The sequence below is a fragment of the Lampetra planeri genome, chromosome 22 (assembly GCF_965212315.1).
Source record: "Lampetra planeri chromosome 22, kcLamPlan1.2.h2, whole genome shotgun sequence".
Taxonomy (NCBI): Eukaryota; Metazoa; Chordata; class Hyperoartia; order Petromyzontiformes; family Petromyzontidae; genus Lampetra; species Lampetra planeri.
In genome coordinates, this window is record NC_136128.1 from 3,174,064 (window position 1) to 3,201,116 (window position 27,053).

At 45.3% G+C, this 27,053-nt stretch overlaps 1 protein-coding gene across 1 annotated transcript in view; it reads left to right on the plus strand.

Annotated features, from left to right (window-relative positions):
* Positions 1-27,053, plus strand: part of LOC144724936 (CUB and sushi domain-containing protein 1-like) — a 684,194-nt gene that overhangs the window by 144,696 nt on the left and 512,445 nt on the right. The window contains exon 3 of the mRNA XM_078604260.1: positions 17,478-17,590. Coding sequence (XP_078460386.1) covers positions 17,478-17,590 — 113 coding nt within the window. The remainder of the gene's footprint in view (positions 1-17,477; positions 17,591-27,053) is intronic.

Consider the following 27,053-nt stretch of genomic DNA (forward strand, 5'->3'; position numbering starts at 1 on the left):
GCCAAGTTAGATGATGACCCCTGGTCGACATTTAAACTTGCAGTCAGACTCTTGGGGAAGGTTTCCTGACAGCCCTCCTGGTCTCAATCAGGCGCTAGGAAGCTGTTGTATTTCTACATTGCAGTTTACAGTACTGTGGAGCACTGGCAAGCGCACTACGTGCGGCGAGTTAAAACCCCCAGTCCCTTCACAACCCGCACTAATTCGTACCGTATTATCGAACAACACCGTAGGCCAACAAAGCATGGGCAAACCATCACCCAGCATGGATCGACAAAGGGCTGTAATTTTATACCATGGTTGTATAGTGCTTGAGATGTTCGCATGTGGCATCAAGGCTCAGCCACATGTGGTCCCTTTCAATGTCCTAATCAAGGTATGATTGAAAATGCACCCTTCTGGATATACCTCTGTGACAAATGGAGCATTTAATTTAATACCGTATTCATCACAAGTGCGTTATCACTAATACTGTAATTGTGGACTTTTCCATTTGTAATATGAGGGAGGGGGGGGGGTATAATAAATAAATGACATTTAGACATGTTACCATTGCCATTATACCCCCCCCCCCCCCATCAATCGTTGTGGAACTTGGCATCACTTTCAGGCCTCTGCTGGATACAATGAAGTGTCTCTTTTAATAATGTTTCACGATTTGTTTTCTCTCTCTCTCTCTCTTTCCCCCTTTTCGCGACAGAAGGTAACAGAAACTGGCTTGGCACGCCTCGTTTTTGGGGCAAATTGTCTCTGCGAGCAGCGTTATTGTATGTAGCGTTTGATTAGAGAGGGCGCTCGGTGTGGAAATGCGAATTAAGTCACCCTCGCAAGCAGTTAATTCCAAGCCTTTGAATCGACCTGTTGCTTTCAGTCAGAGGAGCTGTTTGGCACTTATGCGTGCCTATTGATTGAAAGGGGGTTCACGTGCACACACATCGTAATAATTTACACGTTGGCTTTCACAGCAGATATTATAATTTGTAATTAGTCACTTAAGGACTCTGATCAGGAAGCTTTTTGACGTAATAACTGACCTTTTGTTAACAGCTGATGACGCTTGGTGTAATTTCCAGCGTAATGTTGCGTCGAAATTGGAACAAAAAAATTGCTTGCTTCCCAACATTTAGATTTGGTGACAAAAATCGAATCAATTGGCGTACTTTCCTACGTAACAACTTGATTTTATTAGTTCTGTTGGGTGGTGGAGGGTTACAGTCAACAACACAAACATTATACTTGCACGATATAACCAAAAAAATACTTGCTATTATTAAATTAATTGTGAATAATTTTAGTATTAATATTTATACAGAAAGGGGTCCATTGCTTGTCCAGGAATATACAGGGTGCTTCAAAGCAATGTTAACACTTCTGATAATTTGCAACAATACCACAAGAAATGTGCCTCCGGGCCCTTGAGACCACCTGGAGAAGATTCCAGGTTTGAAGCTTTCGTGACTGCAAGGAATCTTACTCTTTGGTTTTTTCGGTAAAGTCACGTAGGTAAAAAATATAATTTAAATTTATAAAAGTAAAATAAAATTACGACGTTTCGGAGGCAACACAAGCTTGTGTAAAATGAAAATCACGACGTTTTGGAGGCAACACAAGCTTTTTTACCTACGTGACTTTACCGAAAAAACCTAAGAGTAAGATTCCAGGCTTGTGTTGACAATGATGGCGAACAAGTGGAGACTCTTTGACTTTTTGAAGCTACTAACATACTTTTGTTATCATGTTACAGTGTATTATCCGTTTTTTCCCATTAAAAACGACAGTCCCATATAAGAGTTAACATATTTTTGAAGCACCGTGTATTTTTGTCCAACTAATTTTAAGTTGCGGATTTCTCTTCCATATCTGGCGGATGCCCTCGGGCACAGGCGTGCACTTCGCTGTACATGACGCTCAGGGAGGCCCTCACACGTGTCAACAAGTCACCTTTGCTTTTCTGCCACGACCAGGGCGCTGCCTCGCAACTCAGAAGTGTGGGAGCCTCGCAGCGTTTCATTACCCCAGTCTCAAATCCGCCCGTGCGGTACCGCGTTTGCAAAGTGCTTCAGTTCGGATATCAGGAGACAGAGGTGGGAGATGTCACATCATCTATTTTTCAATGCCACCCCCCCCCCCTAAAATATATCACAGAACTACTGCTGAAAACTCGTGAAGTGGCCATCTATCCACACTGGGCAACCTGTGTATATGCCTTGCAAATATAGTTCATCCGTGACAAGAACACCAACACATTTGCATACCGGTCAAACTCTTATCAGCGCACTACCTTATTACAGACCAATTTGGACCATATTGGTCACCCCATGCCCATTAGAAATCTCAACGTCCATCCTACAAAGTCGCATCACAAGGGAGAAACGCAAAACAATTTAAAATGTATTTTTTTTTAACTCAATTTCGACGGACAATAATACGGGTAAACCGTATGAGTTGGCAGGTATGCATTTGAAATCATTGAAGCTGGAATGTTGCGAATTAAGCGACAAGCCGAATCGAATACGACGAATCTTTGCAGCCATTTGTTGACTCGGGTTGCCCCCTCTGAACAACAAGTAGAATGTTTGGTGATGCTGCATTGGCGGTGGTGCGCAAGGATGCACAACAACAAAACGGCAACAACTCATCACATTCGTCAATAACACTGTGGCCTTGAGAGGAAAAGTACACATATATAAAACAGAGAGGTATCTCTCTGGCTTCATTCGCTCCAAGAACACCGCCAATTCCATACCTCTCCTTTTGAGGCCACAGCGTTACGGACGGACGTGTTGAGTTTTTTGTTTTTTTGTATAACGCACATCAGGAACAAATGCGTTTCACTTCAGAGTCGTACATCCTGGCGCAAGGTCTTATTGCCAACGGCGTCAAATGAAGAAGAGTCGACACTGGGCGGTGGAGAGTACTTTGAATTAATGATCGTTATGACTAAACTCAGTGTTTGCTCACGCCACTGCTGGCCGATATGCCCCCACTCGAGCGAAAACGTCGAGAGGGGCCGATATTTGGTTCGATCTTCCACATTGATCGGAAGTGTTGGAAGAGGTGCGACGTCCCCATATTTTACCCCACGAAATGTGACCTGCCAAATCAACTGTGGTTGAACCCTTCTCTACTGCTGGGTGGGGGGGAGGTGGTTAAAGCACGAGGGGGTTGGGGGTGGGGTGGGGTGAGACACGTCCCCATTGCTTCGACTGCCACAGCGGGAGAAGGGATCCAACCGGCGACGTCTGGGTTGTCCAGAGGTCGCCTCTGCTGCTAGCCACGATGCCACGGCAGCTTCCCGTGCTGATTCTGGACAGATGGGCAACGCTGTTGGTGGCCGGGTAAGCGACCAACGGCTTGCGACAATTCGCAACCCAGTGCCACCACAGGTGGCTGGCAACCTGGAATTGAATCTAAGTTGAGTGCCATCGCGTGTTATTAATCACTCGAGCCACCCAAGGATCCACCAAAGTAATTTTTTTTGTTCAAAAGCAACAAAAAACAATTGGGTCGGCATGCCCCTTAATTGCTGCTGTAATTCGTCAAATCACCCAAAATTGCACACGATCCATAATCTCACATGACGGTGGAAAAGCATCAAGCAAATGAACTGTGTAATAGATAAGAGCAGGCATTACTCAGTGGAGTAATGCAGGATGGCAGGCGGACTTGCTTACAAGAGCTGGCCACATACCCAGATTGCTTCTCGAATGCAATCCCTGGGGCCATATTAGCCGGGACACCACCAGTGGAGAAATGAAGAGAGCAGGCCCCTGTGTTTACTGAGTGATCTTGTCTGGATAGATCTGATGGTATAAGTCTTGCACTTTGAGTGATGTTGACAAATTCTCCATCAGGAAGAGGGACTTGAGGGATTCTGCTCAAAGTGTTGACCTCAGTCTTCAGGCTGGGGGTACTTTGAATCGACCGACTCCATTCTCTCTCCACTGCTTCACGAAGTATGTATTATTGTTAGCAAATACATCGTTGTTACGATGAGGAAACAGGAATGGCAGAACTATTATTTATATACCCCCCCACACCCCTAATGTTAAATAGCAAATCAGAAAATCACAATTGAATGTGGCAGGATGCATGTACAGGGCGGGATGTGCCGGATTGGGGAAATGGTCATTGCAGTGGAATCCAGGAGGTCAGCGATTTGAGGGGAAGACCCGAAGCCAGATGGTGGAAGGCTGACAGAGTGGGCCTTCCAAGTTGGGTCTCGAGTGCGCAGAGAGTTCTGAGAACTAGTGGATGGAAGAAAATAATGTCGAGGTGTGGTGTTCCTGATGGCCTCTTCAACTTGCAGTGAGCCGGCCCGTTCGCAGTGTGGTTGAAGGTTGTAAGTTAAAAATATGGGACCAGGGTCTACTCAGCCCATCATTCCTCATGGGATGATAAACTAAACACCGCGTTGTGAGAATCACAAACAAACGCTTACCACGTGAATAAAGTTGTGCCCAGCATAGAAATGTGGAATATCTGCCACTGACTCCAAACCGCCAGTGAAGATGAGTACAGCCCAATGATTGTTTGAGGATGGAGACAATTGTGATTTTCTTATTTAAAAGTGCATGACATTATCTTCTGGGGGGACATTGAAATATGCCAGATGATAAGACATCTCCATCTAAGCGTTGCAGCTGGAAATACATCTGTCTCCTGATATCCGAACTGATGCACTTTGCTAAAAAGACGGTCACCGCGCGCTTTCGGATGCGCTTTTGCGGCCGTCTGGAACGCTCTTCTTTCTGATATTATGAAGCCACTGGAGCTATGCACTTTTAATTCAATGTTGAAGACATATTTCTGGACAATTTTTTATGTTTAGTTCATGGTCCTTCCCCCGCACCTCTAATTATCACGGTTGGCTGCGTGGAGTGCGTAAGAAGTTCAACATACATGCATACATTTTCATAAAAGTTAAATTGAAGGCATGGACTCGATGTTAACCAAACGATCGCAGCCTACTCAGTCTGAACTTATAATTACCATCTCTCCCCCCCCCTTTCCTTTCGTAATCTCGCCATGTTAATGGCAGGGTGAATTGAGGAGCATCCTGAGATGGGTAAAAAGGCACGGAGAATAAAGTTTCCCGCAGAACCCAGCCGCTTCCCGCGCAATCGTAGCAGCCGTAGGGTTCACATCTTCCTTTCATTGAAATCTCAGCCCCGTTCTGACAGCTGATGGTAGTAGGGCAGCTCATCTGCTAAGCAGAGAGCGGTGAACTTTTATCAGGACCGAAATAGCAGGGGGGCTGCGTAACCCTACGAGCAACCCAGCCTCATTAAAAACAAAAAAATATCCGTTATATTGAAATTGTACGTCGGCAAAATGTGTGCAGCATATCCTCGGAGAAGAACATCTCACGTGGAATAACCATAGGTTTAAATTCATCGGTTTCCTCCGCATGTTCCAAAACTATAAATGTTATTAATATTTGTAGACAACTTTAATATATTTACACACAATGCTTAAGTGTGGCGATAAGTGGAGAGCCTGAGGACAAATGTTGTTCTGCTGTCAAAGTAACTGAGCCATTATCAACAAGATATTGGTTTCGTTTCCCAGGCTCCCACCAAACATAAAATCTCATCTAAAACATGTTTTTTCATTTTACCAGGTAAGGCCCCATATAGCTCTTTTTCAGAAGTGACCTGGCCACGAATGATTGCTCAAGAAGTGGTTCACGCGGTAATTTATAGCAGCCAAATACTCTAAACGCGCATTTCAAAAAAGCGGAGGGAAAGACCAGAGGACCCGGAGAAAAATCTAAGCGACCACGCGGAGAGAGACACACACAAAAAAAAATAAATGGCGTTCGGTTCGGGACCGAAACCGCGACCTCCTGCATACCGAGCGAGGTAGTCAACATCTCACCATAGCGTGCACCAGTTCCTAAATTGTGTCGCTGTTGCTGCTCGGCACAGTCGGTTTTTGCAGCTCGAGTGCCATCGCTGTCAAACGGTGGCCTTGTGGGGATGGTAGTTGTGGATTTTCCTTTTTTTTTAGAGAGAAGAGGAGGATGAGAGGGGGGAGCCATTGGCTACTCCTTCTGCGTGACTAATTGGCAGCTGAGTGGTATCGGGTGGCAGCGGAGACAGATGTTGGAACGCGCAGCCAGGCCTTCTCATCCATGCTGCCCGCCTGATTGATTCTCACCGTGCTTCATCACCTGCGAGATAACGTCGTTAAATAGCGAGGTCTTCATCAGCTCGTGGACTCGGCGTTCGTGATCTGCATTGCGTCACGCTGCTTGGAATAGGTGCAGAGGTGAAATGCCCCTATTGATCAAACGTAAATCAGCACAGCGAAGCGGTATATAAATATTATACTAACCGACCATAGGCCACTCTGCAAAGCTGCCAGAATCCGATTTATGCTTTTGTAGTGTGGCTGGGTGGTGGCTCTGCACGTGGCCTGTGATCCAGCACTCTGGAGGCAAGGGTTGGTGGACTGCACACATGTTGTGACACTCCCTTTCCGTGGATGTCGAGGTGCTATACCCTGGCTCAACAGAAGGCAGTACAGCAAGTTGACTAATCGCCATCTGTTTCTATCTGCACGGGGATAGAGTGTTGCCCCCTCACACTCGTAGATGTTCTCCGGGTGCTCCGGTTTCCTCCCACTTGTATGGCGAATCAGAAATTGGCTGCATCGGCTGCCAGCTGCCGAATAATAGATTAAAGTAGATTATAAAGTGACGCTCATTGCACACAAAATGCTTGCCACAATTTAACTACAATATGCTTATGATCTCGTCAAGGAGCATAAACCATTATCACGTGAACTCTGGCCATCCTCACAACAGTGGCTTTTGACGAGCCGTCTGGAATGCTCTTTCTGATCTTAAGAAGCCCCTGGAGATATGCACTTTTACATCTGTATGGAAAACGAATTTGATTAGAACTGATTTTTGTGTTTATTTTGTTGTGCTTCCCAGGTACACCGCTGATTGGCACGGTTGGCTACGTACGGTGCGAAATAAGTTCAAACACACGTACTTAATATAAAACCCAAAGTCATGACTCACCCGAAAACGATACCTACGACTCAGTATGGCTCATTCGAGCCAATAGAAAGCAGGCACAGTTCAGGTGATCGTTGGGCAGCACTCATGCTCATTCATGGTGCTGGATTACAGGCGTGCTCCGCGCAAGATGGGTTTAATGAGCCCACTTGTCTCTATGTGTTTTTAACTGAGTACATGCACATTATACACAACTAAACGTGATAGTGGTGTATGTGATTGCATGTTAGTATTTTAGGCAGGCTGGTCTGCCTCCGATCCATCCTGGGTTTAACCAGGCTGGATTGTGTGAGGAGCTCACAAATCCTTGAACGATCTGGAAAAAGTCCCATCGGTGAGTTCCTCTGGTAGGCAAGGCTGCACTGGCTGGGTCATATCGTCAGCATGCCCAGCCACCGCATGCCCACACAGGTTTTGTTTGGCCGGATAGAGGGGGCTAAATGGATGCGGCACGGGCTAGAGAAGAGATGGAGCGACGTGGTACTGGAGGATGTGGAGCTGAGTGGACTTGCCGATGACTGGTACCAGCGGTGTCAAGATCGGCCTCTGTGGAGGAGGCTCATGAAGGACGCTACTGGGTAGTTGGAGGCAGTCGTCCTCCTGCAAACAACGAAGGGCGGAGGAGCGACGCTCAGAACGAGCGGCACACCGGTGCGGCTACAACACAGCGTGTTGGCACAGTAGGGAGCGCAGGTGGTGCATTTGCGAGTCATCTCAGTCATCAACCCATGGGCACCCACACTTAATAATGCATCTCGCTCCCGCACGTGCACGAGGTGATCTCATGGCACCACGTCTGCGGCGGTTGACCTATTCAGCTCTCCATCTCCCTTGGCTGCCCGTCTGTCACGAATCTCGTCCACCCGGACATCATCCCTTTGAGCGATGTGCCCTGCCCAAGGCCCATGTTTGTCTGTGGGCTGATTGCGAACATTATTTCTGCAAAGACATCGGTGTGTTGCTTCGTATTATCAAACGCGAGTCTCCAAAACAACTCCACACGCTCTTGCTCTCTTCTTGATAGTTATTAGTTTGATCTCGGTTCACCATCGAAAGTTACCCTCGACATACGCACTTCGTTGTGTCTACAGCCGTGTTTTCTCCAGCAGCTATTCCCTCGTCCTCTTCGAGCTTGTTGTTACCTAACTTTTGTTTCGCTCACCGTTTTCCTTCAGCTCCACACTTTCAGCGTTATTTACGCTTTTTTTCAATTGTCTCCTGGGGGAATCCAATGAGCTATAAAGCTTTTTTGAGAGATGTTCAGTCGGGGCGGGTTAACACATTTATAACAACAAACAACACACACCTTTAGGAGGGCAAAGTATAGGAAAAGTACGCGAAATAAAGTATTAGAAATAATAAATAAATTCAAAGTATTAACAAAGGATGTAAGTACCAATTGCAAAAGTATCTATATATATATTCCTGCCGAGTGTTAAACACCAACTGCAAGCTTAGGAAAGGTAGCAAAACAACAACAACAACAGCAGTCAAAGACCACAGCAAGACAACACAGAGTCCCTCAATAACATTGCACATTAAAATGCAACTATTGATACACGAGTAAGGATCAATGTTACAAATCACATTTGCAAACATATGTATGTATGTTGATCTTATTTCGCAAGGTAGGCAGCCAACCGTGCTAATAGGAGGTGCGGGAGAAGGTTAACAAACTAAACACAAAAAGCAGATCTAAAGAAATGAGTTTTGAATCTGTGATTTGAAAGTGCCATAGCTCCAGTGGATTTCTAATATCGGAAAGAAGAGCGTTCCAGGCGGCCGCAGTAGCGCATCTGAAAAATGTGATTGTATCCAGCCAAAGTGTTCGTCTGCTCACGTGAGTGTGTGCTCATCTCGGCTATTGGCCCAGAACTGGTGCCAGAAATATATTTTTTGTAGACACCAGTTTGTGTAGTTTCCCAACATCCGTACACCTTTAAAAGTTGCCGAACTGCGTGTGCTCGCGGATGCCGAACGCCACTGCCCACAGACATTTACTCAGCTCTGGGGAGCATTACCCGTGAGTTGCTGAGCTGATGCCTTAAAATGCCGCACATCCTCAAGAGTGGCCACGGTGGGATGCTCGCTGATCATTCCATCTCTGGCTGGAATGAAAGTCTCTATCCCCGTGGTGTTGAGTTGGGCTGTTCCGACAGCCGAGATTCAGGCAATTGCCCAAAGGGCAGCCTCCCAACTGGCTGTAAATTCATCCCGGTAAAGGACTTTCCGTGATAGATTACTATGCATTCATTGGCACGTAACAGTGTAAGCTGGCTGCACTCATATGGTCAGACTGCGGCATCTCTTGACGGCTTCCCCATGCCTATGTTGTATCACGGATTCAGATAAAGTTGTAATAATGTTGTATCATTGTTTGGGCATTGTCACTGGTGTGTGTGTGTGAGTGCAAAGAGTTGAATGGCATGACTTACAGCTTTCGTGACTGCAGGAATTCATATTCTTTGGGTCTTTCGGTAAAGTCATAGGTTCAAATGAATGAAAATAAAATGAACAAAAAACTATGGCGTTTCGATCACAACACAAGCGACCGTCATCCGGAGGATAAAATATGCTGATCACTTGTGTTGTGATCCTAACGCCGTGGTTTTTATTTTATTTTATTATCTACGTGATTTCACCGAAAGATCCAAAGAAAAGCTGGATGCCAGTTTTGTAAGACTGAAATGCATTGGCACAATAAATAAAACTGTCCATGGTTGCTGGGATAGCTAGCGGCCAGTGTGCTTTTCCACTCAGTTTCATCAGCGTTACTATTCAGTCTCCACAGCTGCCTTACGTGTGCTGTCATGCTCCGTGTTTTGTGAATTAGGGTGGCACTGTGGTTAGAGTGCCCATCTCCAAATCGAACGGTTGGGAGCTCAACCCCTGATCAAGGGTTCATACTCTTAGTTTTTCGGTAAAGTCACGTAGGTAAAAAAGAATTTAAAAATTAATAAAAGTAAAATAAAAAATCACGACGTTTCGGAGGGAACACAAGCTTCCGTCTTCAGGTGGAACCGTCACAGCACGATTGCTGTATCAAGTAAAGAGAAATTCCAAGAGACCCGACCTTGTATATATACTGGTTGAGGGGGGAGGAGCCAGGGTAGGCCCCTGGATAGGAGTTTTTTTTTTATGGTAAGGTTGGTGCGGCTGAGGCTGCTGCTAGGACTGATCCTTTGTTATGTAGACTGGTTGAGCTGGGAGGTGCCAGAGTTATTAAGGTGCGGCTGCTGCTAATGGGACTGAGTCTTTGTTATGTAGATGGCAGAAGCAGAAAAGCAGGTCATGGAAGAAACAGCCCCTTGCTATGTTGCTGGGTGAGAAACCAGTGTGTGAAAAAAGAAGCTAAACATGATAAAACAAAACTGGCTGTCGATCAGTAAACTGTATGGTAACTAAAGAATAGTGCCTGTCAAATAAGATGGTCCAAATATGTGTAGTTAAATCTTTTTTGCATGGTTAATAACATCTTTCCAATGATTACTCAGTTTGTACCCATCATCACGGTTGAAATTATGTCTGTGTTTGTATATCTGGATGGCTTTGTGTACAAACCTTTGATGGTAGCCAGGAGGTTTGCAGAGTACCTTGGTATCGGAAAAGACAATCTCATGAGAGCCCACAGCGTTTTGTAGCAATGATCGGCAATGGCGGCAGACTCAATTTTACCTTGTTTCAGATCTGACTTGTGCTCGCGGACATGATCAGATATATGACGCTTCGTTTCTCCAATGTAACAATCACCACAGCTGCAACTCAGTTTGTAGACTCCAGAGTATTGTAAGTCAGGAATGACATCTTTCACAGATGGAATTAGATCACGGATTTTATGTACTGTACTGAATCGGACTTGGATCTTATGTTTGTTTAGAATTTTGGAGACCTTTTTGGTCACGCCTGCTATGTATGGCAATGTGATAGTGTTGATCGGAGTTTTTAAGTGGCTGTTTCTGTATGGTGGGAGAAACAGCTTGGCGGATGGTGCGGTCAGAGTATCCGTTCATCCTGAGGGCCCGATGTACATGTCTTAATTCACTGGCCAGGTGGTGTTGGTCAGAAATGCCATGAGCTCTGTGGTATAGCGTTTTGATGAGATAATTATTTTGAGATGGGAGGTGGTGGGAATCATGTTTCAAGTAGGAATCTGTGTGGGTGGCTTTCCTGTAGACAGAATGTCCCAAGGATCCGTCAGGTCTCCTCTCAAACAGAATATCTAAAAATGGTAGTTTGCCATCTTTCTCTACTTCCATGGTGAATCTGATGGATGGGTGTCTTGAATTGATGTGGTCCAAGAAGTGGTTCAATGCTGGGAGGCCATGTGGCCAAATGACGAAAGTGTCATCCACATACCTCTTCCACAGGGAAGGACGCAGGGTGGATGTCTGGATGGCGTCTGATTCAAACTTTTCCATAAACATGTTGACTATCACTGGTGACAAGGGGGAGCCCATAGGGGTACCCTCATTCTGTTTGTAGAAGGTGCCATTCCAGGTAAAATAAGTGTTGGTGAGGCAATGCCTAACCAGCACAGGTACATCCGAATTCAATCCATGTTGGACCAAGTCCTCAATTATTGTTAGGGTGGCAGGCACTGGGAATTTGGTAAACAAAGATACTACATCAAAACTGACGAGGATATAATCAGGAGATAGTACCATATCCTTGACCATAGAGACTAATTGGGTTGAGTTGAGTACTGCCGAAGAGGTATTGCCTGTGAAGGGAAGCAGAGTATCTGATAGAAAACGGGCTAGTTTGTAGGTAGAAGAGTTGATCGTCGACACGATGGGTGGTAGCGGGGTGCCTTCTTTATGGATCTTGGGAAGACCATAGAGTCTGGGAAGTCTTGCCGCCGATGGTTTTAGAGAGGGACGTTTGGTTGGTTCGATTAGGGAAGTCGAACTCGTGATGATCTTGTTAGTTTTTTGTCATTAGGCTGTTAGTAGGATCGTTTTTAATTTTGGAGTAACTCCCATCATTAAGTAGGTCCAGGATTTTGTTGTATGATTTTTTTTTATCCATGATGACCGTGGCATTGCCCTTGTCTGCCGAGAGGATGACTATATCATCTCTCTTTTTTAGGTTCGCGAGTTGAAGTAGTAACTAACTGGCACGTTTTGTTTACGTGACAAACCCCTTACTAGTTATAATCTTAGGTTTTTTTTGGTAAAGTCACGTAGCTAATAAAAAAAAATACAAATAATAGAAATAATAATAGTTGGCTGCATCGGGTGATGGTGGTGGGTTAACGACACATTAATATTCATGCGATCTAACCCCAAAAAAAACACCTTTAGTGTGGACACATCAAGGATGCCGTCACGTAATTCACGAGATTGAGACGAATTTTCCAGGTCTGATGAAACGTTGCGAGTAATGCAGCAGTTCTGGAGGCAGGGCAAGTGAGTTGTGTGCATAGATTATGCCGCTAGAATCATATCCCAGTGGACTGTGAAGATGCCCTGGAGAATTGAGTGGCAGCAAATGGGCTCCTGAAATGACTTTGTAAAAGTTTGAGTGCTATTGCCGCATGTATGTGAGTTTTCTCCGGCTACTCTGGTTTCCTCCCACAAGACAAAATACACAATGAAGATTTGAGTAAACATTCCCCCATGAAACAAGAGACTTTGCCCAGGATGTTGTGGATGAGTAAAGAATTATGAATAATTTCCCATAAGACTTGAACCTAATTTCCCCGAAAAAATGAACGTAATTAGATATTGGGATTTCATATTTGTAAATGCTATACATATACTTTTTAGATCTTTTTTTTATAATTTGCGGATTGAATTTTGCCCATTTTTTGTTGGCCTTAGCCAGACAATTTATTAGCGTCATGGGACTTCAGAAATAATCCTTCAAATGCCTTTTTTTACGCTTCACACGGGAGGGGGGAAACTTCACCATGCAGTACGCATTGTCGCAAAATCAATGTTTAAATCTTCCTGCCAAATCAACTGAAAACACAAATTGCACGTGACTTTATATATATATCGATAAAACATTTGTTGACGAGGCTGAGACTAGAACATAACTTTGACATCTAGGCCACACAGCCGCATATTCCCCATGACTTTAAACATCTTAAAACTATTATTTTAAAATCATATATAAGTGCGTGGGAGCTTAGTGGTGATCACACTGCGTCACAAGCCCACGTGACTTGAGTTTGATGCTTGGCCTCTGATAACGTCAGTTGGTGGTGCACGCCTGTATCTCAGCTCGGTGAGGAGAAGCCGTACCGTGGCTCGCCAGGAGAAGGCGGCAAGGCAGAACAATGTGGTCGCCACCTGTAGCGTCTGTACGGGGATAGAGTGTTTCCCCCTCACATGCGTGTGATTACTCAGGGCGCTCCGGTTTCCTCCCACATGTGAACACTCATTATTTGTCTGCGAATGCCTTAATGTGCGGAGGACCGCAGAGCTCAGGCATTGGTTGGTGCCATCTCACGGTGTGGCTGCCTACCCTCTTGTCCGTGATGTCTCGTGTCTCCGTGTCGCTATCTCTCGTCGTAATTGGATACTGAAATTATTATCAGAGACGAGTGATTATATGAATCAGCCCTGGGCACTCCCCCAAAATCACCTTCACTAACTTGGTGAAGTTTGATCAAACATTTTCCTTCACCACACTGCATGGGGGAGGCCTTCATCCGGCGATTCTTTTGGTTATGATTCAACACGTAATAATATTAATAATAGTTACAAACTACTTTTTTATTCCACGTTTTAGGTACATTCTAACTGACATTATAGTCACGCTTATCTTAAAGAATAATGTTCTTGTGGAAGTACACTTTTTTCTAATCATGTTAACATTGGATATATGTATGGAAGTGTGTTTGTGTGTGTGTATATATATCAAATCATTAATCATGTTGTATGGATCATGGGTGCTTGAAAATCCCCATACAATATAATTTATCGGCTGTGTAATGTAGGACAGCTCTTCTCCCACTGCCCTGTTAAGTTCACTGGACCAGTGAACCAATTTCCCACTCCCTAACCCCTCGGGGCCTGTGTTGTGGGAGTCAGTGTTTATAATGGCCACTTCGGCCAGCATTCGAACCCAATGATGATAAGAAGAGTGCTTTTTGAAGTTATTGTTTTCAGAATATTGTTCTGCTCAATAATGCAGCAGAATAATTATTATTCCGAAGCTCGCGCTGGAAATTCTACATTCCCATGACAGATGCCGATCTCTTCGAGGAACCACCACCACCAACTGTGTCCTCTCACAAAGTGGTACCTATTTTATCGAACCCCCTCCAACATGGGGTGATGGAACCAGTCAATCGATCTCCGACTCAGACTGTAACTTGAAACGTTTCAATTGTGAGTGGAGCTCTGTTGCCATTGCGCTAGGTGGTTAGATTCTCATATTCTTGGTTCTTTCGGGTAAAGTTACGTAGATAAAAAATAAAACAAAAATAATAAAATTAAATAAAAATTGATACTCATGAAACGCTCGCACGCTTTGGGGGTTCTGCTGTTGCACAACATTTGTGATTCGCAGTCATAGGTTTGTGTGCCCATATATATCGTGCAGATGATTCTAATGTGAACAAAAAACACGCCTTTAGATGCCTCACAGACGGTAATCCTGGGATGTCCACGTCGTCTGTGCTAGCTGCGTGCGACTGCAATTTCCAGCGCTTAAAAAAAGATGCAAACCAAAATATTAGGTTTTTATTTTTTCGCGAAAAATCATTAATTTCGTTTTTGCAGGGCAAGTCATAGGTCAGACGCATAGAGGAAGAAGTAAAAAATAAATAAACGAACATACAAATAGTGTAGTGTCCCGAGCCTGTGACCCTTGCAGGCAGGGGTGAGAGTGGAGTGAGGCCGTGACGCGGGGCTAAACCCAGAGGGATGCCCAGGTGGCTACTGCGCTCGATTGTTTGGAGAGGCTGGGAGGTTGGCAACCTGGGAAATCACGTGGGGTCGCCACTCACCGACCTAACGGTGCCCTCACACGGAAGAGACGCATCTCCGGGGTTGCAGCATAATTGTTGGCAATGTGATGGAATACAAAAAAAACACAACACAAAGCGTATGGAAAGTGTGTTTAATGGCCACATCGGTCAGCATTCGGACCCAACATTGCTAAGAAGTGTTTATTCAAGTGATTGTCAGAGTATTGTCCTGCTTAACCAATCAGTGGGATAATTCTTAGTCCGAAGCTTGTGCTGGAAATTCCACGTTCCTATAGCAAATGCCCATTTGTTCAAGGAACACCTCCCCAGAGGGGTGATGTGACCAGTCAATCTCGACCGTGTGGGGAGGCCGGAAAATGACGTGTGGTAGCCACTCACCGACCGAACGGTGCCCTCACACGAAGACGTAGCGTGGGGTTGCAGCGTAATTGTTGGGAATGTGGTGGAATTAAAATGACCGCAGATGTATAACTGAAGATACCCCCCCCCCCACTGCACCCCCAATAAAAACAGCCAAGAAATTTGGTGAAAGCGTCAAAGTGTCTTCATTGGTTACAGAGCAAGGGGGCAATGGTCTTCTCAGTTGGTAGAAAATCAACGTTTCCATGACAGGGGCCAGTGTGTCCATGTGCTGCGTGGTGGGGGAAATGTTGATTTGTGGTGAGTTTCGCGTCGGAATTGCGCGGCGTGTTGCGTTCAGATTGTGTTAAGCTGTGTGCGGTGGGGAGATGGTGGTGTAGCAGTTAGTGCTATGCTGCGCTACGAACCCGGCGACCAGAGTTCAATTCCCGCTCACGGCCAACACCAGTGACGAGTATCTGAACTGGTCCTGGGGCTCCCCTAGCTCGACTCAGTCAGGAATGAGTACCTGGTGCGGTGTATAAAGAACTTCGCCACGAGGGAGACAAAGGTGGCCGGGCGTGGTGCTCGCAAACCCACCCCCTCGTGTGCCGTGCCGGCCTTTGTAAGTGCTCGCTAACAGCACTTGCCTCGACAGACTGTTAGGGCTGTACGGGGGATGTAAGCAAATTATATTTGTTATGGTTGTGTGGTTGAGTTGTGTGATGTATGTCGCTTTGTGTTGCGATTAAAGTTTCAAGTTGTCTATGATCAAATCACCATGAATGATCGTCTCATGTGTAATCACCCCGATATGAACGCTCGTTAATTGTCTGAAAACATTTTAATTGATAGATTATTTCGATTATTTTGCTACTAAAAATTACCACATGTTAAGCCACTGCGTTGAGCTATCATTTGTGGCCAGGTCACTTCTGAAAAATAAGCTAATAGCTCAGTGGGCTTTACCTGAAAGAAAAAAAAATAGTTGATTTTTATTTTATGAAATAAAATAAATTATTTATGAAATAAAATAAATTATTTTATTTTATACCTACGTGACTTTACCGAATGAACCAAAGAGTATGGATTCGTGCAGTCACGAAAGCTTAAAATCAATACATTTTTTATTTGTTTTAATAATTTGCTTACCTTTGCTATACTTTGCACACCTAACTTGTTTTGGTACCATGCTTTGTTGTAACGTGCTGATCCACCCCGACTTGACATCTTTGACAAAAGAGCTTTATAGCTCATCGGATTCCTCCAGTGTAAATAAACATTCTGATTCTGTCAGCGATTGTTGGCACTGGCTCAGCACCTTGGCCGCTGCCTTCCTGCTTGTCTGTGGTTCGATGCATCCAGTTTCATCGGATAATAATTCATAACCTGTCTGTTGATGAAATGTGAGAATAGCATGCGAGCGTAGTGTGTTGGGTGTGTGTTGGTATTGTATTGTGCTGTGTGTTTGGGTGATGTTGCTATGCTGTAGGATGTTTGCATGTGTTTGCGAACATACTGTTTGCTTTTATTGCATTTTTGTTTTGCGTTGTGCCTTGAGGTAGTGTGGTATTGGGTTGCAGACTATTCCACTCTTCCATGATGTAAACTTACACATGATGTCCTAAGTGCTGTTGTGCAAACTTACACAGCTAAGAGTGTCTACGAACGGCCTCATATCAATGCATCAGCCGTTTACCCCATTCGCCAAGGGGCTTGTCGGGTACCAACCAAAGGTGGTAAATGCTCCTAGTACTCACTGCGGACAGTATCTACCATGGACAGAAAGCTTATTATACCGTCTGTAGTTTTTTATATTTATATAAAAAACACGCTATTTATTCTCATATTCCGTAGATGTTTCACGTCAATGCGTTTTTTATTCTTCCCCGAACTACAATACCCTTTCATTATTTTTTCTAACAAGCTCCCACGACGACTTTGCTAGCACACATATTTGCCCTCCAAGAGACACGATGTTTGAAGAAACGCATTATTAGCATCTGCCACTTGAGATGGTACCCATAAGCAATTGTTTGGCCAACGGCTCAAGGAACTACGGGGTTCTGCTGCCCAAGCTGCGCGTTCAATAACACTGCGAGTATATGGACCGCGATTAATGCCTCGCTCTGTTTGCCCACTCTTCTTTTTTTCCGCTGCCCGCAGGCTCACGGGGTTCCAACTGCCGGCCGCGATCATCAGCTCTGGAAACGTCCTGGGCCTCCGCCTCACGAGTGACTTTGCGATCAGCGGGCAAGGCTTCAAGTTGCTCTATGAAGGTCAGTTGAGTCTTGGCAACGCCTTCGCCTTAGTCAGGGAACGGGCCAGGTTTGTTGTTCCTAATCCTGACATCTCCTGGGTAGGAATGCATTAGTAAGTACAAGTGCGTGCGTGTGTGTGTGCACGTGCGTGTGTGTGTGTGTGCACGTGCGTGTGTGTGTGTGTGTGCACGTGCGTGCGTGTGTGTGTGCACGTGCGTGTGTGTGTGTGTGCACGTGCGTGCGTGTGTGTGTGTGCACGTGCGTGCGTGTGTGTGTGCACGTGCGTGTGTGTGTGTGTGCACGTGCGTGTGTGTGTGTGTGCACGTGCGTGCGTGTGTGTGTGTGCACGTGCGTGCATGTAGTGTTACGGGTGCAGCGGTTAGCCCGCTGCGATACGAATCCGATTATGTATCCCACTCAGGGCCAACACCAGTGAATACTGTCTGAAACGGTCCTGGTCCACTTCTAGGTCGACTCAGCCTCAAATGAGTATCTAGTGCGATGTGTAAACATCGCCACTTGGGAGACAAAGGCGGGCGGGCGATTTGCTGGCCACCCATCCCCTCGTGTTCTGCGCCGGCCTTCGTAGGTGCTCGCTAACAGGACAACAGACTGCTCAGGCTATACGGTGGATCTGTGCCTTTGTTTGTTGTGGAACACGAATAAAGCGGAAACACAATGTATGCAGTACGGTCTACAACTAGTTAACCTGTTCACGTTTGAATTATAGCCACAATAAGATGCCTAATTGATGTGGCTCTTGGGGAAGTATTTGTGGGAACATTCTTCAGAGGAACTTCACGAAGAAGCTTCATGGAGAAGTTTGGTCGAGAAGCTCCAACGGAATTACTGGGATTGAAGTTTCATTTGGTGAGCCGTTTTTATGATCCTTCATTGAGGAGTCTATCGGTGTGGTCTTACAGACGATTTGCAGGGAGGAATCTCACAATCATTGCTCATTCGCCATGTCCCTCTTTATTTATAAACAAAACGTCCTCCTTGTCGGCCCGACTTCAGTTTTTTTGTACCCGTACCGTATTTAGATTTTAATTATTCACTAGTTTTGACAGGCAGTGTAAATGGTGGGCAAAAAATGTTGGGTTGCTTGATAGACTGCAGTTTAAATCATGGAAGCTGTACCTTGAAGAAATCACTTTCTGGCTCCAATGCTCAGAGTTTGGGCACCAGATTTATGGCCTTCTATGGTCCACGATGATAAACACAATCGAAATCACACGTTCGTCCATCCGACAATCTGTCCGTGAGCAAGTAAGTGACATTGCATGGCTCGGCACACGCTTCAAGAGAATGCGAAATAAAAGTACGTAAAGTATATTTTTTTGTAATCTTTGCGTGGTCACGTGATGTACATGACCAAACCAATGATGCCAATGTGGTTGCTTGTGTCGTAGCGAAGAGCCTGGAATTTTGAGTTCACTGAAAGGGAAATTCTGGTGCGGAAATCAACTGAATGACTTGAGTTCGATTCCCGGCCATGACTTGCGTTAAAAAGGGAGTGATTTCGTCACCAGTCATGGGTTGGCCCCTCACCAATCTGCAATAATTTACATGGTCTGGTCAAACAACCCCCGTGACCAACAGTGCGTGGGGAGGCCTTCATCCAGCAGTGGATTAACAAAGAGCTGAACATTATTCAATGTTACAAGAGAGAACAAGTTAAGTGGCTAGCGTGGCGCTATAGTCAGGGTTGCCTCGTAAGCAGCAACACACAAGTTAAAATCCCAGTCAGTGATTAATTCAGCCCATCATGATCTAACTACGTTACAGCAACTGTGTTTATTTTAAACAAAAAAATGTTTTTGGAAGGTAAGGCCCACTGAGCAATATAGCTCTTTTTCAGAAGCGACCTGGCCACAAATGACAGCTCAATGAAGTGGCTTATCATTTAGTTAGACATTGGTTCCTGGGAAGAGACGGTTTAATCATGGGTGCCCGAAACCCCTCATATGAACCCAGGATCTCACTCCTGATAATCATAATAATTACATTTTATATCTCGTCATTCATGCAATTGCATTCCACAACGCTGCACATCAATTAGCCAGTCCCTCACGCAGTTAATACAAAAACTAAAACCCACTACTTATCAAATCCAAAACTAAAACATGAATACTTAAATAACGAGAAAAAAAATACACACAACAAGAAAATGCTCATCACAGAGAAAATACATTAAAATAAATCCGTCCAGTTTCCATATCCCACCCACAATCCCAACATTTTGTCGGATTTAGGAGAATCTTCACAGGAAGGGTGGTGGAGTGGCCAAAAAGTTACGAGCCATTTGGACCCTCATATAAATTACTATTTTCCAGCGTATGCCTGGACAAATGTATTCATGAGGATAATGGACTTCCACGGCTACCACATTCTCTCAAGTCGCATGTTACTGGTATGAACCTCCTGGTTACACCAGCCCACAGGGGATTATTGTGTCCGTCGTGCAGGGAGGGGCTGGGTGGGGAGGGGAGGGTGGGATGGGGCTGGTTGGGGAGGGTGGGGAGGGGCTGAGTGGGGGTGGGAGGGGTGGGGCTGGGCGGGGAGGGGCTGGTCACCGCGTGGTGCCCTTATAAAACTGAACGTTTAACCTACTCACGCCGGCTTGTGCCCGCCCTCATAGTAGGGCATATTTGCGGAATACACCATGCCGCCGTTGACCATGGCCATTGACCGAGCAGCCCAAGGTTCCTACCAGCTTCCTCCGCGGGAATGTGTTTAATAAACGTGGCGTGGCAGAGAGTGATGTTTTTTAATATATATATAAAAAACATGCATGGTCGGAAGGAAAGTGTCTAGCCTGGCGGTGCACGTCTCTTAGTTATCACAGAACTTTGGAGGCAAGAGTGGTGGATCACCACACAGAGATCTGAGACAATTCCCAAACTCGCTGGACTGCACGGTGGGGAGAGCAGTACTGCAAGCGGGTTGTCTGTGCGCAGTTTTTGTTTTCTTCTGAAGGAATTGCATTGGCCAAACATCTCAATGTCCGGTCCTCTTGAGCCCGAGAACCTTGAGACTCAGCGAAGGTTATCCTGGGTCAATGATGTATTATTTGGTCGACCGCGAGTACTTGTTAGATATCTCCCCTTTTGGCATTGTTAAATTGGCCTACTTTGACTGCCTCCACTAACGAGGACATTTAAATGTATACGTATAATTTCAGAGACCCCCTTTGTTGAAAAATATATGCATTACGTTCTTCAAGTTTGGTAATGTGTTCAAGGCCCTTAAAAGTTCCAACTGCATCGCTTATGCTTGGACAGACTTGAACGCGTGACATTCTTCCTGTAACAAATTATCTTTAAACAATATTCCGATCAAACGACAGTAATCTTTCAGAATACATCCATTCACTTTAAAGCTCAGTTGTGCATTAAATTATCTTTGAGGAACACTGGAAGCAAATTCTACATCTTTTTTAAATAAAAGGAAATAATCTTTGTGATATATAAAAAAAAAATCTACTTGATTGAATGCACATTATAATACCATGAGAATGTTACTTTAATTTTAGGCTGTTCCATTGAATATCATTTTACATTGTTAAACTAATGGCTTTCTTTTAAATAATTTTAACCTGTTCGAATAAAAGCTTAGTTTGGTCTGCTTCAGCCTGCATTCTTGTGCGATCCTAACTTTGAAAATGACATTCGCTTATTCAGTCCTGTTCGGTTCGCTCCGTGATATTGATGTTGGATTTATGACCCTCTTTACAAACATGAACATTAATTCAGCCTGTGGTGTTGGAACACTTTATTTTCATGTGTGCATATAAATGTCAAGAGGAGCGGTGCTGCGCTACAAACCTGGCGACCTGGGTTCGATTTCTGTTCACGGTCAACACCAGTGACGATTATCTGAACCCTGTCCTGGGCCTCCACTAGACCGACTCAGCCTCAATTGAGTACCCGTGCGATGTATAAACATCGGCACTCGGGAGACAAAGGCGGCGGGCGTAGTTCTGGCCACACATCCCTTTGTGTGTCGTTCCGACCTTCATAGGTGCTGCTCGCTAACAGCACTTGTCCCATTTGTCTGCTCAGGCTATACGGGGCTCTTTATATATAAAAGAGCTGACGTTGACCGTGATAACAAGCTGGGCAGCCAATCACGTGGACTGAATGTGGCTCCACGAATATTCTCCCTGTGGCCTCCATCCGATCGCTACTCTCCCCAATAGCCAATGTCTAATCTAGCAATGTGTTCTGCCAAAGTCCAATTGGTGTCTCAACAGAATCATGTATTTAATCTGCACATGTTCTTGAATCCAAGTGCTTCCCATTTTTTTGGTCTCCCAGTGTGATGGCAAGCATCTCTGCGCACCTTTGTTCCATCTTTGTCAGATGTGTCCCAGTTTCTGATCCATTAGAGGTTCAATTCTCTCATGGCGTCTCTCGTAGTTTTTTTCCATTGCCTCTGCGGAAACATTATCATCATCATCATCATGTATTATCCATATTTCAGAGCAGGTACTATATGCGTCAATTAAAACGCTTTTCTTCCGATACATTGGCGAGTTCATATTCCCAAAAACACTCTAACCCACACTTGTCTGATGTCGATCCGCCTTCAATAACTGCTGTCGGTATACAATGGCTGCTTTGTTATTCACTTGCGTTTATCTGAAGAATATCTCCGTTTTAATGGAAATTTTCAACGATATTTTTTTTTGTTTGACCTATGTGCTTGCCTTGAACATATCCAAAGTAAAGATGTAATCCTAGCAGTTGCATCCATTTTATATTGGGGGGAAAAAATAAGCAGCATAATAATAATATAATAAATCACTACCCTTTGTCAATCCGCTGCTGAATGAAAGTGTCCCCATGGCATTGTTCGGCATAGACAGGGGGTCAGCAACCTGCGGCTCATGAAGCGGCTCTTCTCAGGGGACCGCTTCGTGACAATTATTTATTACGGACCACAATCTCGCATTCACGCGCATTGCGGCTCATGAAAAATATTGGTTTTTTTATGGATTTTGTTTCACGGAATTATTTTGCTTTCTGAGCCCCCGGTCGCAGGGATTGTTTGACCATACTTCACCGCGCTGGCGATCGTAGGTTGGTGAAGGAGGGTGGGATTAGGACCTGTTAGGATATCACCACTGATATTAGCCGTGGTGGGGAAACACACCTCAGGTCGCTGCGTTCAGAGCGCAGGGCGCCAACCAATGCCACCGCTCCGCCTCAACCGAGCAAATTCGTTTGAATGCTTGACCGCATCTTGAGTCCACACCATATATTGAATACATTGCTGAGGGTGTCCGGTACTGCTGCTTATACATGCATGCAACCAATACAATTACGTTCAGTGTCGTGATTCACTTTGAGAATATTTTCTACATTCGCCTGCTTGCCACCACATTTGTATTGTTTACAATGTGCTTTAACTTTGTCTGTGCGGTCTTATTTGCTTCATTTCCTCCTGAGAGTAACAGTTGCATATCGTTTGCACGAAGTGTACATTATCGATTCGTCCTGCTCACACATTTTTTTGAGTGAACCATTCTTCCACCTGGACTAGTGACTGTTCGTCACCATCGACACTTCTAATTCATAATAATTTGTAATCATGCTAAATTCATAACGATGCCCTTATCCTGAAAAGCTGAGTCTCAAGATCATTTAGCTGACAACCGGCATTGGGTTTTTCATTTATTCTGTTGATGAGGGTTCGTCAATTTCCACTGCTGGTTCAAAGCCATCCTGAAGAAATGAGTGCTGCTCCAATGCTCATTTGAGTACGAGGCCTATATATATATATTTTGTTGTACCATTGCAGGCATAAGCCCCTAATATGCAAAGAAAATAATATGCTTTGAAAAATGGCATTCTAATTATGACCAAAAAAATGTATAACGTGAGATAATTTAAATGACATTGGGAATTTTCATCTTCAAAGGATGGCACCAGATCTCCACTCGCATCGCTTTCTTCTTCTCTCCTACATTTGCCACTGCATTGGGTCATTGGTCTCCTGGGCCGAGATAACACTGCGGCGACCAATACATTAACCGAGATAAGGTGGGTGCCATTGAACCGCGTCCATTTCCCAATTGCTTACCAAATGATTCGTAATTACAGTTGGCTTCAAACAAATACATTTCACTTATTTCAAACTGGCACGGCTCTCAGAGCTGCCGACTGCAGAATGTATGTATTTCGGCAGAGTGCCTCTGTGCCCACACAAGCAGTCTAAGTCATAGAAGAGAAACTGTTTACCTCTCAGTATACATTTCATCAAACCCTGGATGATGAGCGGGGGGGCTCCCAGCCATTACTTCAACTCTCAGGCAACCCAACCACTCCGACCATAGCTGCTACCGGAGCATCGTAAATACGGATAACGATGAACGGTGCAGTGCACTCCGCAACGCTTTCTTCACTTTCGTAATTTATTTTTGTTTGTTCAAAATTCGTAATACGTCCGTATGTTAAACTTATTTCGCACCATACATAGCCAACCGTGCTGATTGGAGGTGCGGGGGAAGGACAACAAACGAAGCACAAAAAGCGGTTCTTAAGAAATCATATTTTTCGATCTAGATTAAAACGTGCATAGCTCCAGTGGCTTCCTAAAATACACTTGCGGATCGTTTATTTTCTCACATCCAATATTTGTGCCACATAGCAAACGCGACAAATGGAAAGAACGATTTGCCGATGTTCTTGACGCAATCGAGGACACCGCCCACCTGCAGACGTGTTTGTCCGCTTGACCCGCTCCACGATCCCTCGTTACCCCTCCCAGCGCGAGTCAACAGCCACGGCAAATGCGAGTCAGGACGCGGCAACGCGATTGATCCTTAAACAGAGGTAGGTCGGGCAGCATCCGCGCGCAAATAGCAACGAATTTGGCCACCTTCCTGATGTGGTCCAAAATGATAAAAAAGAAAAGTAAAAGGACACGATTGTTACTTGCCATTGCACGCAGTACCAGTGCAATGCTTGCGCGTGTGTGCACATGGTTTGCCTAACGGGCACGACACGGGCTGGAGATGAGATGGACTGATGCGATACGGGAGGATGTGGAGCTGAGTGGACTTGCCGGCGACTGGTTACCAGCGGTGTCAAGAACGGCCTCTACGGAGGAAGAGGCTCGTGAAGGACACTACCGGTCAATTGGAAGCAGTCGCCCTCCAATAACAATGCAGGGCAGAGGAGCGATGCTCACAACGAGCGGAGCGCCATGTGGCAAAAATACGGCAGGTTAGCACAGTAGAGGGTACAGCTGGTGCATCTGCCAGTCATCTCAGTCAGTCAACACATGGCACCTGGGTCTGTCGCGTGACCTACTTGTCTGCGATCCATCAACACCTCACATGGTTGCATAGTGCACCTGGCCTGGCACTGGCGTCGTGGTGACGTCACCGCCCCTTAGTATTGGTATTGGTATGATCTGCCTGGAGAGCGCCTTGGTAAAGGCGATTGACCCACAAGGGGATTGAATCTCAGTTTGGGGGGGAAACTCAACCAATCACCCTTCTGGCGTCAGTAAAATAAGTACCACATTGTGGGAGGTCAATTATAGTTATTATATGGAATGTCTGGGCCTCACCGTGATAATGTGGAATTTCAAATCTAGGTTTGGAATCACGACCAGAGATCAGCGATGCCCATTCCTTATTTTGGTCAGAGAGATGACGTAAGGTTGAATATACTTTGAGATATAATCCCTCTAAAACATCGAGCTCTAAGGACTGCACTGCACTGAAAGAGGTCAAATGGATGCGCGCATAGTGGCAGGCATATGCTCGACCCAGATTATGGGGACGCCACAATTTAGAAACCGATGCAACCGATTGGCGACTGCCTTGAGGATAAACCCGGGTTTTTAAGCTGTTCTGGCTCAGCGCTGTGACGCTGGCGTAGCATTCTACCCCCCAAGCGACGCGAACGCGATGGTAAAAGATCCGAGTGTTTTATTTGCTTAGTTCGGTTAACTGCATCGTTGCGGGAAAGCAGCCGGGAGAGTGTTCAATCTGGCAATAATGTCCCTCTAACTATCATCCGTACCCTTGATATCACTTGACCTGCACCTTCGAGCAATTTCGTGAAAAACGTCTGTGACTGGGTCCTCGAGTACAATAGCGCGCACGAGATTGCTTTCGCGGGTTCAAAAGCCAAAAGGCCACGTGCTATTGCTCCTGTGAGCGCCATTACCGAGATGGCGGTGTCTGACGCATGAGGGGCCGGGTGGGCAGGCAGGGAATTAAAACAATTCCAGACAATGTTGTTCCATAGATTATTTTCGAGTGGCGTGTATAATACACATTATTCACAATCGCCAACAGAAATGTGTTTTGTTTTACTTACTACTACTGCATAATAGTAAAGGTGACTTTGTTTTTGTTTTAAGCTGAGCCAGGTCCTCCGTGATTTCTGTGGTTCACCGCCCAATGAAATGAATCACAACAATGGTTCCTTGTTCTCTAGTATGAATGTAGTAAGGCCACCGTCAGGGGCTTATGCTGGCATCGTCATTACCGTGCCGCGAAATTCAATTCAGTTACTCATTACCGCGTCAATAAAACGAGTATCACTTTGTGTTTCGTGAACATTGGTTATCTAATTAATAGACTGGCTCTCACCATGAGCACATGCAATTCCCCTCTGCCAGTTTCGAGCCTTCAATGGAGATATTTACTGCCTCAATGCAGCCGGACACTTTGAGTCATGACCCAGGAAAGTATCAATCACTCAAGGAGATCCTGAAGGTGTATCTTCATGACATTTTGGCAGCCACTAGCTTGCAGCCGGTTTATAGCCTCCGTGTTGAGTTGAGAGAGGCAAGCGTGTTAGTCGCAACGACCAGCCGCCACCTTGGAAAAAACCCAGTTTAAATCATCACAGAGCCAGCTCAGGCATAGGGAGCCCGACTGTAAATCCTTGATGATGTCTCTGTTTGTAAGGAGCCAGGATTAGCGTAAACCATCACGTGAACTCCGGTCATCCTTGCAGCGGATTTTGGCTAACCGTAAAACAAAGACGGTCACTGCAACGCGCGCTTTCAGATGCGCTTCTGCGGGCGTCCGAAAAGCATTTTTATCCCGACATTAGGAAGCGACTGGAGCGATGCACCTTCAAATCTAGTTTGAAAACTAATTTCTTTAGAACTGCTTTTGTGTTTAGTTGGTTGTCCTTTCCCCGCACCTCCGATTAACACGGTTGGCTACGTACGGTGCGAAAGAAGTTGAACATACACGCATACATGAAACAACCCTGCGATATCCATTGTACGTTAACACGGCCAAGTGTTAAACGCATCACATTTTGCACATTTGCATTACAACCGCGTACTCTATTGCAATTTTCAGCACTTGTTCACAACGGCAAGCGGTGTTAGCAATCTGTGGTTCTGGCTGGCACTGTGCACAGCACAGCCTTTGTCTCCCCAACGCTGGTGGTAACACAGCGTCGCAAGGTCTGGGCCAGCGCTCGGCACGCTGTTGCGTTGC